We start from the raw sequence: 15,666 nt of genomic DNA, 5'->3' as shown, positions 1-15,666 counted from the left end.
ATAACAAAAAAGAAACTACAAAAATATATTTCAGTGTGACTGAGTTTCGCGCGTTTCTAACGATAACTGTAGAGTATCTTGCCTAATGTAGCCTAAACAACGTTGAAAAAACTAGCAGTAGAACTGAAAAATTTTTGTTAAACAGTTATTAGAAGCACAAATGAATATATAGATGTGTCTTATATTGTAGAATAGTGCAGATTTTACCGTGGAATAGCTCTATTAATTCAAACACCTATAAAGCTCCGTTTCCTGCTTGATAATTTTCAAATGATAATTTAGTAACTAAAATTATAGATAACATCAAATTTAATGTAATAAAATGTCTTGACGATCAAAATTTTCGTTAATAACGATCTCTGTTGCAGTTTTAGTAATAATGTGGCTCACATCTGCTGTCCACAGGGTCCAATTATAATACAAGAAGGAGAAAATGAGAGTCCTCCTGACGTGTCAAATCACCGAAATTTACGGTTGCTTCCAACTAATTGTGGTTATCTTGATCCGGGTAAGGATCGTATAAGGAATGGAAAAAATGCAGAAATCAACGAATTTCCTTGGATGGCTTTACTAAGCTATAGAACAAGTAAGGGGTATTATATTTTTAAAAAAGTATTATTGAAATCTTCTAAACAAAATTTCATTTTCTTAAATATATTAAGTGCATGGATCAGGTTTTGGGAATATTCGATGGAACCCATAAACTTGTATTAAAATCATTATACACTTTTTCAGTTTCGAATTTATTAATGCTATATGTATTTCATGTAGTATGATTAGAGCATTTTAAATCCAATACATTCTTTTTATTCGTTATTTTGGCCCTATTTTGGTCGATTTTGTTCATTTTTGACATGCATTCAATTCAAAATAATTGCTTCGGTTTTTCTTATAACAACTTTTATTTCTGTTTTACTTTTCTGTGATCGAATTATTACTTATCTTTGAATTTCATTTCGTTTTGTTGATAATATAATCAGAAATTGAGTACTGCCGGCTTTGAGATATACATATAATATTTAACTCTCTGTGAATACTCTAAAACTTTATATGAATACGTCCAAGACCAAACTATTGGTATTCTCAAAAATACATAGAAACGCCACCCTAAGACTCCATGGAGAGATCATGGAACAAGTGTCATTTCTAAGATACCTGGGCACGCCCATCAACCATAAATGCGACCCAAAACTAGAAATCAGATTGAGCAAACGCGAAAAACTCTGAACAGCATGAAGACACTTATGGCAAACCGCAACCTTAACCTGAAACTCCGGACCAGAATGCTTCGCTATTACATATTTCCTGTTCTTCTGTACGGATGCGAAAGTTGGACCATGGATGCGGCCAAAGAGAAGAAAATTAATGCGTTCGAAATGTACGCCTACAGCCGAATGCTGCGGATATCTTGGACGCAACATAAGACAAACATAGAGGTCCTACAGACAAAGTTGCAGTATCTAAGACCTATAATGAGAGGCGAACGATATGAGATTCTCCGCATGGTAATAGAAGGGAATATCGAAGGAAAACAGTCGGTCGGCCGTAGACAAAATTCATGGCTGAAATACTTGCGCAGATGACTCAGACAGACGTCTACCGAACTTTTCACAGCTGCGGTTTCTCATGCCAACCTCCGTAGGGAGACTGCGATTATAATTGATTGAGGGAAAATAAGTTCGCATTGAGTTGTACGGTACAAGTAATCAATTAAGCCATGCTGTAGGACGTTCATTTACTCTTTTAAAAATTACTTTGCTTTGGCAATGGAGATTCCAGAAGATCATATCTGAAAAGGAGAAACTGAAACGCAAGTAATATAGTTTTTATCATGATAAACGTTGAAGTATCAGTGTCAGCGCGATTACATATCCAAAACTTCGATCTTAAAGATGAAACTCGCCCTGGTCAACCAACCGTTGTAAAAGTCTAGAGATTCATCAAGAAATCATAAAAGTCTGACATAATTGATTCGATTTAAACAGGTGTGATAAAAAAACGGCCAGATTTAATCAATAGGAAACTCTTCATCTTCCAAAACGATGACACTATATAGCATATATCTCCAAAGTCTCGTCAAAATTTGAGAGAATTTGAGAATTTTCAATACATCCATCGACCTTGAGCAGTCTAATTATCAACTGGTCCGGTTCCTAAAAAATTCTGTGAACGGTAAATAAAAAGAAGCTTGAGTATTTCACCCAGATCCCTAAGAGATTCTAAGGGATAATGGTTTTGCCAGGAAAGTGACTGAAACTCCCAGATAAGAATGGCATAAATATCATAGATAAGATTTGAAAATTTAACATTATGAATTAGCAGTAACAAATGTTGGTTTTATAGTGTTCTGTTTTAAAAAGTGACTTCTCAGTTCCCAAAATTAGTACAAACTAAGCTCTTGTTTTATTATTCCAGCCAGTAATAAACTAAATGGTCGGCATCATGCTTACGAACTTTCTAATAAATTTCTTCTTTCGTGTACAAATTGCTTACATGTGAAAACTGTTGTTGAGCATGATTAAGAAGAAGTAGTCATAGATTATTTACACGTTATCATATTCTAAGCTGATCACAAACTTTCAAACTGTAAACATGGCTAGTAGAAGAAAATCACTGTGTAACGACGAAAATAGTTTTACTGATACACGCCTTAGAAACAGGAGAGGAGATATGAGATGTTACTAGACTCTTTGGAATTATTCGCTCTACCATGTCCATAATATAGAAAAATAAACAAATCCATAAGCAGAGAACGAGGAGAAATTTTCCAGAAATTGAAGACTCTCAAATATACATATAATAACATTGTTATAGATAAAATTTTTACTTTGATTATTATATAAAGTAATTCAACTTTAGGAAGTGAAGTTAAAGCTCTCTAGCCATGAAACAAAACAAAAATAGAGATTCTTGCAACTATTTTGTATAACTCCTTAAAGACTATTATAGTAAATTATTTAAAATCAACTGACTTTTTAAGTTCGCACCTATTGAATATAACTCTTTTTTTACATATTCTTTGATGGTAACCTTGAATTGGAGAACAATATCAACAGTAGTAAACGTTTCATTACAAATACTGTTTTTTTGCGTAAAACCGATTTAAAATCCCATCCTTAATACCTAACTTAAGTATACGTACATTCCTTCTGTCTACTGAGAAAATTATAACGGCCATAATATTTCTTTAATCGGCTTTGTCACGGTCTACATCGGGAAGTTTGACCGCTACATTATCATCTGTATTAGCAGCAGGATATTTTAGTGACGATAGGAATAAAATTTTATCTGCTTGCTTTTTCAGAGATTGTCCAACTACTTATCTCAGGTCTCCAGTATCTTGTTCCTTTTTATCGAGAGCAATTACTATGCTTCATCACTTTGTGTTATATTTGACGGAAATACAATATTTCCTTGGTTGTCGGTCTCCTTATCAGGTTTTTCTGTCAGCTTATTTGGTATTTCATTTCGCGATTCAGTGTTTACATCGCTTTCTATTTCTTTTCCCTCATTTCATGTGGTCGGTAATATTGGACTCTGTTTCTCTCTCCTCATACAATTGATTTTCGTCTTCATTTAATATAGACTCTTCTTCATGAATTGAATCAAACGTAATCCTTCAGACCATTTCGTCGTCTTGTTAGATTCCAGCCAAGCACAAAGCATCGTTTCTTCGACTTGGTTGCCCACTTGAACAGACCTTTGTAATTAGAAGTACGATATTTTTAATTCTAGTCACATCGCATAGACTCTTTAACCACTTTATTAGCAACTTCCAACCCATTATCACTTTGCAAAATACTGGACGCTCCTAATGTAGTAAGAATGTCTAGTAAATGATACGCTACCTCTTCTACATGATACACCATGATGAATTTATTGTGACTGCATGTTTATCGGATCAGCTTGGCAGCGTTACTAATAATCGGTTTTACAACAAGGGCTTTTTTTGACAAACTAGTTTTTTCTGACAAGATCCATATTTAAATACAGTGTGATGAGCACAGCAAATACATTTTTATATCTTAATTTTAACTCTTTTAGCATTATTTATTAGTTTAGCCAATTTTGGTCCGCTATTCTCAATAATATCCGGATAGAGTGATCAATTTACCACATTGTCTAGACAATTTTGTTTTTATACGTAATGGCCAGTCATTATGTATAGAATCTATTTAATTACATTGATTATAACATATGTAATATTCAATAGTTCATTTTCCAAAACTTAATGACGGAAGGTATGAAAAACAACTCTACATAAGAAAGCATCTGTTCAAATTGAAAAGGGTGTCACAACAGTTATTTTCTCGGGAACGTTCTTAAGATAATTTTAACAAAATACAGTTGCTATATTTTCTGCAATAAAAATTTCTGTTTGGTTTAAGGAAGAGGTCCGGAATTTAAATGTGGAGGAACAATTATTAATGACAGATATATTTTGACAGCAGCGCATTGTATAAAAAATTTGGAAAGTCCGTTGTAAGTATCAAGTCTTTACTCACATCAAAATATACATATAATAAAAATTATGGTCGTTTAAGGCGGTTTTTAAACTTATCTCATTATCTAACGGCGTAAAAGTTTCTGATCAATCCCCTGCAGATAACTACACCACCGTAATTTTTTTAAATAGCAACTGGACTCATGTGACTCTTTATTTGAAAGATTATAAGAATTGAATTTTGAGGGATTATTAAGTAGGATTAAATTGGCCCAAATTTATTAAGAGTTTCAATCATAAATAAGTTACAATAAAAAGAAATATAATTTAAAAGATGGTCGATATTATATTCACCTTCAACCTTTTGACATTAATATAACATATTCTGGGTATCTACCCCAACATTTTGCAAAATTTTTTTAATAATAATAATCTGAATACAGAAATCGAAGGCCGGTTACCATGAAACTAGGAAATTTTTGAAGTAAGCAAAATCTAATCGTATGTCTTCTTCATCTCTAATTCGCGTGCTTATCTTTAGTCGAGATTCTTGGGTACTGTACCGGATGTATGTTTGTCTAGCCTTTGTGAGCTTGAAGTAAACAATTCTATCGATCTCAGGCGCATTAGTTTGTGGTCACAAAAAGTAAACGTAAAAAATTACGTTTTCTACGTGTAGAAAATTACGTTTACGATGCGAGCAATTTTCTACATTAATCGACGCTCAGGCGTAGTCTCTCTGAAATTACAGCATAAATGTGGATATTGTAAGAATCACGAGCAATAGCTATTGATTCATTTACAACATCGTTCAATTTTTTTCCTGTTTCACTAATCACACTGAAATTCCAAGACTCTATAAAAACAAAACGTTCATTGTCCAACTACATTTTTAGTAGTAACAAAAGGTATGTTGCAACCAAAAAAAAACTACCCTAGGAGTGAGTCATTTTCTTTTTTCTTGTTGAAATTGATAGGAACATTCAGAAGCAAATCTGAAAATAAGTCGGAGCGTTAATACATGTTCAAATTTTTATTATGGGTAGATGAATATTTTATTATTTATTTACCTCGTTATTTCACCCATGGCTCAAATGTATTTACAATTAACATAAATGTATTCAAAAATCGTATTTTCACTACAATATTTTTTTGGTTCTCGTTTTACGTTATAATGACTCTTCTCGTTTTATTAATATATTTGAAAGGTTATGTTTTTCTGTACTACACCCTGGAATATGGTGTAGAAAAGTTACTTTTTTACGTTTTCTACATTTTACGCGTACAATAAGTGATAAATATAAAATGCTTTGGTTTTCCCACCAGTGTTTGTGGTTTCATTTGATAAATACTAGATTTGAGTTGGTTGGAAAAGTACGTCTTAATAAAATGTTTTGGATGATTCTTAATTATATCAGTTTATCAATGATTGCAGCTGCTACTTCAGTTGAAATATTACAACACTATTAGTTGTGCGAAAAAAGTTTAAACGTAAACCCCCATTATTTATTAACGGGTAATCGATTTCTGTATTCAAACAGTATTATTTGACGTCGTAAATTGGTTACACACCCCATTTCAAGCAACTTTAGCTTAGGTCACTTTTTTGAAAGGAGCAACCGTATAAAGGGTTACAGCAAACCAAAATCCCCCTTTTCCATATAAGAGGAGTAAGTATCATTGAATTCACAATAAATTTGTCGCAAGAACTCTTTTTTATCAGAATATTTTCGAGTCCAAGATCATGAATCCATTGTCCGTATGCCGGGACCTAATCTTTAAAATCCTTTTGGTTACTTCTGAAAAAATTAAAAACGTCGCGATTTTTGTTCAGATTGTTATCAATGTTATGCCGATACTGAATTCGGATTCTTTATTGAGTATTGGTAAACATTTCAAACAAAGAAAAAATTTTAAAAAAAATTCCATCTCGGAGGTACTTATTAATGAAAAGTATACTATAATTCTTATAGTTAATTTCTGTAAAGGTAAAATTCTAAGCGATTTTGAGCGATTTTCGTTATGAATGTTTAAAATTTTCTCCATTAAAAAAACCTAAAGAGTCTATAAAAGTTCAAGCAGCATAAACTTGATTTATTATAATAAAGTTGAATTATTGTAATAAAGATTCATCAATTTTGGTTCATCAAAATAGTTGTGGTACTTTTTTTTAAAAAAAGAAAATTTTTTTAACGCGCAACCTCTACTTAAGCTTTGAAAAATTTGCCAGTATATCCATAACAACACGATTAAAATACTTCACAATTATTATTACTATCAAAGTTCCCAACGAAAATATTCCTCTATCGAGTAACATCGAGTCATTTACAGTAACATCATGGACTGGACAATGCAATCCAAGGAGAATTTATGGATGACCAGTTATTTTTGTAAATTTTACAAAAATTGATGGAATTTCACAGAATAAGAGCAGAGAAAATTAATGTGAAGTAACAGGTTATACTTAGGTGTAAAGGGCTTTGTGTTCCAGCTGGAACCTTTGAAAAGTTCGTCTTTGTTTCGGTTTCTATTACCTATATTTTTTTAAATTTGATTTCTAATGTGTGTTTTGGATATTTTGATTTGTGTATTATCCTAAAGATGGTTATATACACTGGAGAGCAAAAAATTTTCATGTTCTTTGAAATTTTATGTTTTCAGATAGTATTCGCAAACTGTACATCATTGCATGTACTTTTGTAAGCTGAATGTGATAATGTGATACTCTATACAAAAGAAAAATGCATTTTTTTCTTGGATTTAATGATTTATTCTGAAAAAGCAACAAATTAACATTGTGGGCGAAACTCAACATTTTGTTGTTAGAGAAGATAATAAACGAACAAAATAAAAAAAAAAACTTGACACTAATAACGTGTATTCCCTCCTCTTGCATTGATGACTGCTTGAATTCGGCGCGGCACACTTTGAATTAAGTTGCGGATCAAATTCTGGTCGATGGTATCCCATTCCTACAACAGCAATCTTCTCAGCTCCTGGGCAGTTCTTGGTGCTGGTGTGTGTCTGCGGATCTGTCGCCACAACTCGTCCCAGACAAGTTCCAGATATTCCTTGACAATTCTGACTGTATGTGGTCTCACATTATCTTGCATAAAAATGCCTCGTTCCCCCATAGTCACCATGAAAGGCATAACATGGTCTTCTAGCACCTCCGTAATGTACCTGTGGCAGACTAGGGAGCCATTTTCTATGAAGACCAACTCTGTACGAGCTTGTGCAGTGATTCCCGCCCAAACCATAACTCACCCACCATCAAATGGAAGACGCTCGTCAATGCAAAAACGCGAATCATCTGAGAATAATACCCAACTCCAGTCATCTTCATTCCAACGAACGTGATCTCTAGCAAATATCAATCTTGCAGTTTGATGCTGGCGTTGCAACGGGGGACCTGTGGCCATTCTTCTGCATGACAGTCCAGCAGCATGAAGTCTTCTTCTAACGGTCCATTCACTAACGTTGACATTTCTCCCTTTTTCCAACTGATTTTGCAGTGAAGCCACAGTTTCTGTCCTATTCCGCAAACTTCTGAACACCAACAGTCATTTCGTTGAATGGTAACTCTTTTTCGCCCAGATCCTGGTCTTTTAGTGAACAGGCTAGTCTCCAGAAAGTGCTGGTACACCCTTTGCACACCACAAAGACTAGCACCAACAATTCTTGTAGTTTCACGTTACCCCCGACCATCTTGTAACAGCGCAACAATTCTGCCGCAACAATCAGATCTAAAGGCATTAAAAGGCCTGTTAAATCACTACACTTTGCAATAGTTAGGTTTTACACAAAGAATCAACAGTAAATTGGAAAACCGGGAAGGCAAATGTGAATGTTCAATTAGCGCAAAGGCACATTTTTCATCAAAGTCGTACATGACAGCTGTCAAGTCTCGGAAAAAATTTACTTTGACGCCTACTTATCCTTATCAATTTTAACGCTAAAATTTTTCGCAATTTCTGAAGTGACCTCAATTTTTTGCTTGCCAGTGTATAAACCAAAACTTCGATTTTAAACCTATAGCCTATACCGCCCTCCCAAAACGTTCTAATATGACTGTTTATACAGTGTAATTTTAATTTTGTTAAGAGGACATCCAGTTGGTGAACTAAATATTACATCACTTTCTTGAACTACATAAATATGTCATTCTGCAAAAAATCAGCTCTCCAGTAACAAGCCAGCATGCTTTATATTGATTTTGAATTTTGTAGCTTATACAACCAGTATATCGATATTTTTACCAATTGATAAATATGTCAATGTCAACCATTTAAGTAAAATGCAATCAAAGGCCGTTCTGTGGAATAGTAGTCCTGATGATTTTTTCTACTGAATTATCAGAAATTTTGATTTGTTTCATATGAATATTGTTGCTGATGTATTAGTAACGTGATGGAAAGCCCCAATTGTTTTTACTTTATATAATTAGTTAGAAAATAGTTCATATGTTGTTGATGATTTATCTAATAAAGAATCACACATTCTAGGGTTTTTGGAACGCTGAAACGTTTATACCGTTCTATACTGAGATAATGAGTGAACGTATCTGATTGTCTTTAAAATAAACATTAACAAGTCAAACTTTAGACAATGATGAATTTTTGCTATTTTGATATTTATGTAAGAAAGGATACATACATTTTCATTTCAAAAGTTTTTATAAGCTTGTGATTGGTATTTTTCAGGTTAGGTGTGAGAGTTGGAGAGTATGATATTAAAAAAAAGCAGGACTGCGCAAAACTGCCAAACGGGTCAACGATATGTACACCTGGTTATCAAGATTTGGCAATTGAAGAAATTAATCCGCATTCACAATTTAACGCTTCTGTAATATCCAACGATATCGGTTTGATAAGAGTATCAAAAATGAACTTGAAACTTGGTGAGTATTCTAAATATACTATTTCAGTAGATTTTTTATCTGTAGTATTTACTTCGAACAATTTTGAATATATTTTCTTCTTACCTCTGTCGATTTCATTCATGTTAAATGTCAATTAAATAGAAAACAAGGAATATTAACTTTGGGAAGAATAGAGCTTGACAGCAGTTGAACAAATTGGAAATTAATAGAGTAGAAGAAAAAAACTATGAGGAGTATTAACATTGGAATGCTGATGAAATAATTGGGAATTATTAGAATTATGGATAAAAAGCTGGTTCAAATTGTATGCGACTTAGTTAAATTGTTAGAATTAGTTGAATTAGAAACGGTTTTTAAAATATTGCTGATGAATGAAGAAGATTTGAAATAAACAGAAAGAGCGGGTAAACTCTGTAAACTCTGATCTATGTCACAAAGCGAATGATTGCACTTGATCAATATTTGACCAATTATGCTTATTATAACAGCATACCTGTGCGACTGCAGTACTTAATAAAATGTATCGAAATAAAAGGTTTGTTGGTAAATTTGCAATGAGGGTAGTGAATTATTCTGTCACAACTTTACACACACACACATTACTAATCCACTATACTGATTGATAAAATCGTTTCAAAAATATTTTACTTCTCAAATTAACTTGCTACCAGTAGAGAATTATCAAATTTTTACGCTCTTATGTTTTTGTGGTCGCTGCATACATAATTACGTAATTAGTAGTAGTGTACTAGAATTTAGGGCATCTATTGGATTTTAAAATTTTAAAATTTCCTGCTAACTTCGAAATTGTTGAGTTGCATGAAGCTGATTGATCTACCTAAGAGAACTTTCTAACATCTCTTTATACACTATACTGCAGTATCAACGGGTGTGAAGCATAAAAACATTAAATCGTCGGTTGAAGCTATTTACTCTTAGAAACCTGTTTGACTATGCTTATGTAATTTGAAGTCAGTGGTTTAAATAGCATAATTGGTATGCGTACAGTGAGTATATCATCGAAGCTTTGGTTTTTTCTTATAGTTTACAGCTGGAACATCAGACATGAGACGAGCTCGTATTTAGAAAGACGGGATCCATAAGTTTATACCATGTGTACCACGATTTGGGCACGTTAGTATGGAATGTTGAGGGATATAGTAGCAGAGCAAAATTTTTAGCTCAACTTTACGTTTAAGAATGGAACTATATTTTCAGATTATAGATAACATTTTTTAGTTATACAATTCTAGACCACATGGATTAAAACCACATCAAAAGCAGAAGTTATCTAATGAAGTTATCCAATGAAGCTAAAAATCTAATCAATAATTGATAATTGAGCAGTAATCAATACGTTCACTAAACAATTTTGAAATATAATAAGTGGATCTGGCTATTTACCTTTTTATCAGTCAGTGAGAGATGGTAGTGACTTGGAAGTCAAATTAACAGAAGAATTAATATTCTGATATAAATCCACAAAAAGTTTTGATCAAGTCTTGTTATATCACGCCTATATTATCTTCACCTGTATGTGGGTTTGTTTGTTTGTAATTCTCCATTGTGGCTTACAACTGTTAGTATATACCACCACCTTAATTGCGTTCATTAGCCGAGGGGCTAAGGCGTCAACCTTCGGATTCGCCGGTTATAGGTTCAAATTCCATTCGCGTTGTAAAAAAATGTGTTTTCTTTTCGGCAATTTTTATTTTAAAATTATTACTACAAATTTTTTCCCTGCTTCGAAATAAATTTTACAACTAGTTACCCTCCATTGGAGATTTCCTATACTACCTGCATCAGTATTACTTTAGAATTTAACACGTTAAATTTTGTTGTCTAAAACTAAAAAAACACGCTTTCAAGCACATCAAGCTGAAAATAATTTTTAAAATAAGCTTAAACCAATAATGTATTAAAAATACTAGAATTATTGTGAAAAAAGCATTGGGCGCCCATGTCAAAAACATTCTTAATAACTGGATGCTTTTAATCATTTTTGCAGGTTGTTCTTAAATTCGATTTTCCAGATTGTACAAAGTAAATTAAGTCACTCTGAAGATTTGTCTTTACCTTGTAAAAAATGTTTTGCGAACAATACTGATATATTTCTAAATTGCATAATTTTTTAATAAAAATAAATTTGATTTCCAGAAAATACTAGACCAGTCTGTCTACCAACAGATGATCTTCGGAATGAAAACTTTAAAAATGTCATCATTACAGGTTGGGGCATCACGAACGTATTAACAGGTGGGTGTATAATATAATGTATTAAGTCAAAAAGTATTACCCTCAAAGTACTGCCTTGGTTAGCACTGAGCTCATTCCAACGTCAATTCTGGTCTTCTCACTGGGTGAATGGCATTAAAACATTTCTCTCTAAGCACATTTCTTCATTTTTGACGATCTTTAGGGAAGAGGAGCAGCAAGATACTATACAGAAACTAAAGAGAAAAGCAGGGGTGTAAGGGGGCCTCAAAAGGTTTCTCTCTTGTGTGTAATTTAACTTACTCTCGGTGTGAACCATTGGGATCTGTTAATCATTCATTTGAAGGATACAATAACGTTTCTTATTTTTACCCTCCATTAACGTATCCTCTCGGATTGCCAAATATCTGTCTTATATTAATATAACTGTAAAGAATCATAAATTCAGCTACTTAAATTCATGGTTAATTGTATTCATTAAGGTTTATAGTATACGATCTTAATGGGTCATAGATGATTGATTTCGAGTGTCCCTTGGACACTTGAATTAAGGTATCACAATACGTTCTTTATTTGTATGGATGTGACTCTAGTGACCATACTTACAGATAATTATAACCTTTCACACAATAGAATTTTTCAGTATTTAAGAGCGGTCTGTAAACAGATAGATGTCTCATTATTCTGGCGTTCTTTAGAGTATGGTCATCGGATCACGTTTAACTACTTATTTTATTAAATAATAAATAGTTTATTTCAAAGTAACTTTAATACGAATATGGTCCACTATCCATTATCAATGAACTACTTTAATACCGGAAAATATAAGTTGTAATCAATTTGAACGAAAATCTCTGAACATGAACATTTTTGATAGTGGTGTGCAGTAATTTTGGAAAAACATTATCTAAAATATTCATCAGATTTTATCAATCACTTGTCAGATTGGTTTAAATCCATCAAACTTTTAAATCATAACAATTTTGTAGGAACAAGAACAATATCTGTCTTATTGAATATAAATCCTATTTTTTTGCAATTTGATCGCTTAATTCTACAATAATAGTTTCTGAAAACTCAAGACTTCTTGACTAAATTATTTATTTATTTCAATTTAGGAGAATCCAGTTCAATTCTTCAAAAAGTTAATCTACCAGTAGTTGAGCTTGACCAATGTAAAAACGTCTACAAGAATCAGTCTAACGTACATTTAACATTTAAACAAGTATGCGCTGGTGGTAAAAACAACAAGGATTCTTGCCAAGGAGATAGTGGGGGACCTCTTCATCAAGCAGCATTTGTTGATGGCGTGCCTAAATACATTCAACAGGGCGTTGTGTCTTTTGGTCCCAGAGAGTGCGGTTTGGAAGGTTATCCTGGTGTTTATACCAGAGTAGCCTATTACATGGATTGGATTTTGGATACAATTAGGCCTTAGATTTTTAATTATTGAGATTTTTAGTTGTTTCAAACTGTTCAACTGTCAAAAATGTAATAAGCAGCTAAAAATGTGCTGTGAGAATAACGGTGATTGAGCTGTAATAATCTATAGTTTCGCAATTTTCCAACAGATTTGGTAACTTTCAACAACAAAATGGCGTTCAAATGTGATATATTCGAGATACTACACAATATATTATATTTAAGATATTCCAAACGCGCTGAGCAAAAGGAAAATGTAATGTTCTAAATTTTTCAATTAATATATAGTGTCCTGTGAGATACATAATATTGATGACAAAAATTTTCAATAACCATTTTTAATGTCTTCTAGAATGAACCTGGTTAAATAGGTATGGATTTCATTATTGCCAAAACTGAAATTTTTCGTTATGAATGGACCTCTTTTAAGTGTCAAATATGATTGCATCTTGAGAGATGTTGCGACGGTTTAAATTATTTTCAAAACTTCTCGTTAAAGTTATCTACCATATTATGAAGATATATGATTTTATTACATGTCACCTGTTGGACTAGGTATGAAATAAAGAAAATAAAATCATTACTATTAATCAACTATGAAATTTCTAGTCAGTGTCTTGCTTTTCCAATTGATATCCAATGAAATAAGGGATCTCACACTGTTCCATGATATTCTTCCTGTTTTTCCGACTATTGGATTTGTCATAATATTTTGAGTTAGTTGATTTCTATGTATTTTGAAATTTAACTAGGAAGCTTAGCTTCATAATTTCGATATATAATTTACTAATATTATTTGCTAATTATTTCATGAATTATAAATCGGTGATTATATCTTTATTAACATTCACTCTCTAACCTCAATTTTTTTTTTCATAATCTACTTATTTCAATTTATCCTTGTCTTTTTCTGTAGGTGTTTTGCCTCCATATTATTTTGTATGCCTGGGCAATTAACTATTATCCTATACTCCTATATTATAAAAAGAGATGTTAATATCACATATACGAGTACCTACAGATTGCATTTCATGATTTTTCATCGTCCAATCCTTCAACGATTGCTGAAGTTTTTTCACGAGATATTCTGAAAATTTTTATGACAAAATAGGTATTGCTAGGCTTATAACTTTGGAGCCATACATATTGGAAATGATTTAATTTACTTATTAGTTAAAGTTTGAAATATAACTAATTAACAAGTTTGCGAGTATTTTTGACGTGTACATACCTGTATATAAAGAAATTCAAATTGTGGGATATTCAGCACATTCAGTATTTAATTGATTTTGAACTAGACCAGAAAAGCAAACTATCGTCTTAAAAACTAGAAATATAGCAGGATTTTTATTGTATCATTCATAGTTTTGGTTGATTCTGATACTTGAAGGTTAATTTGTATAATCTCATCCAAAGCCGGAACAGTTATAGGTTGAGAGCTCAATTTCATCTGAATTACAGAAAATATTGAAGTATAATCAACAAAATCAATATTAAGTAAATCGGCTACATTAAAGGTATTTAAAATCATTCGACTTCAAGTACCACTATTAGAAGGATCTAAATTTTATTGACAATATTCTAATATAATTTGAAATATTGGTTGAGTTTTGTTTCATAAATCAATGCTTTCTCTGATATGTGCTAAATACAATATTCTTAAGGATTATCATTCTGATTTACACTATTATCGGTCCCAATAAGTTGTTTAATATGTGTATCTACTAGAAAGTTGAGTTAACATATGTAGTGTTTCATATTTCAAATGTGATGTACGACGCTCTCCCATGAAAATGTATAAATCTATTGTCAGTTCCTATGTAAGTTACTTTAAGTCACTAATCTTTGGATGCATCTGTTTTAGAACCTGTCCACAAACCTTCCAGTGCAACTCTTCGACTTCTGCCCATACTTTTGCAACTGTATATCAAACATTCACCCATTTAATTTGCGAAATTCGGCTATTCAATGAGGCAGTGTATATTTATTTCCTATTTTGCTTATCATAATACATTAATACATTTCGTCCACAACATACACTTTAAATCTGTTTTTAGGCATCTTAAAATTGAAAAAAGTTAGGGACTGGTATATTTCTCATATTAAGGGAATCCAGTTTGAATAATAATATTGCTTTATCCATTAATGTAATAGCACCTTTAGATCTAATATTTGCTGAAACTTTTGTTTAAAAACATTACCTACACTGTAGTTTTACAAACGTATTTCATATTTTGTTTATCTGGATATATTCAATTATTACTCTAGAAAACGATATTAATAAAGTTAAATGAACGAATATTATTATGAAGAACTAGTGAATGGTACTAAATTTATTTCATGTACACCTTTTTATAAGTCAAAGACATCCAAATTTGAAATAACTTCACCCGTTCAAGACGATCTATTTCGGAATATGATCTGATTCTCATAAATTTTTTAAATTTGAAAAAGCCTGCTATATACAGGGTGCGGCAGCATAACTTCCTTTTTTCAAAAGTTAATAAAACTTATTGTATGAATCAGAAAATTTTTATTCGTTTTTTATAATACAGGCACATACATAAAGTTTTGTTTTACTGAGTTTTGAAGATCAAATCAGTTAGGTGACGTCCCCCATTCTCCATACACTGAGTAAACCGATTTCTGGCGTTTGTCATGACTCTTGCCAGCATAGCAGGCGTTATGTTGGCAATTTCTTCCT

The 15,666-nt window shown here is 32.2% G+C and overlaps 1 protein-coding gene across 1 annotated transcript in view; it reads left to right on the top strand.

Annotated features, from left to right (window-relative positions):
• LOC130891308 (phenoloxidase-activating factor 3-like) overlaps positions 1-13,284 on the top strand; it is a 38,839-nt gene extending 25,555 nt beyond the window's left edge. Inside the window, exons 3-7 of the mRNA XM_057795945.1 lie at positions 369-586; positions 4,389-4,482; positions 9,148-9,344; positions 11,484-11,582; positions 12,659-13,284. Of these exons, the coding sequence (XP_057651928.1) occupies positions 369-586; positions 4,389-4,482; positions 9,148-9,344; positions 11,484-11,582; positions 12,659-12,978 (928 nt within the window). The 3' untranslated portion in view covers positions 12,979-13,284. The remainder of the gene's footprint in view (positions 1-368; positions 587-4,388; positions 4,483-9,147; positions 9,345-11,483; positions 11,583-12,658) is intronic.
• The last annotated feature ends 2,382 nt before the right edge of the window (positions 13,285-15,666 follow it).

The sequence above is a fragment of the Diorhabda carinulata genome, chromosome 3 (genome assembly GCF_026250575.1).
Source record: "Diorhabda carinulata isolate Delta chromosome 3, icDioCari1.1, whole genome shotgun sequence".
Classification (NCBI taxonomy): domain Eukaryota; kingdom Metazoa; phylum Arthropoda; class Insecta; order Coleoptera; family Chrysomelidae; genus Diorhabda; species Diorhabda carinulata.
This window is presented reverse-complemented; position numbering and strand designations above follow the sequence as displayed.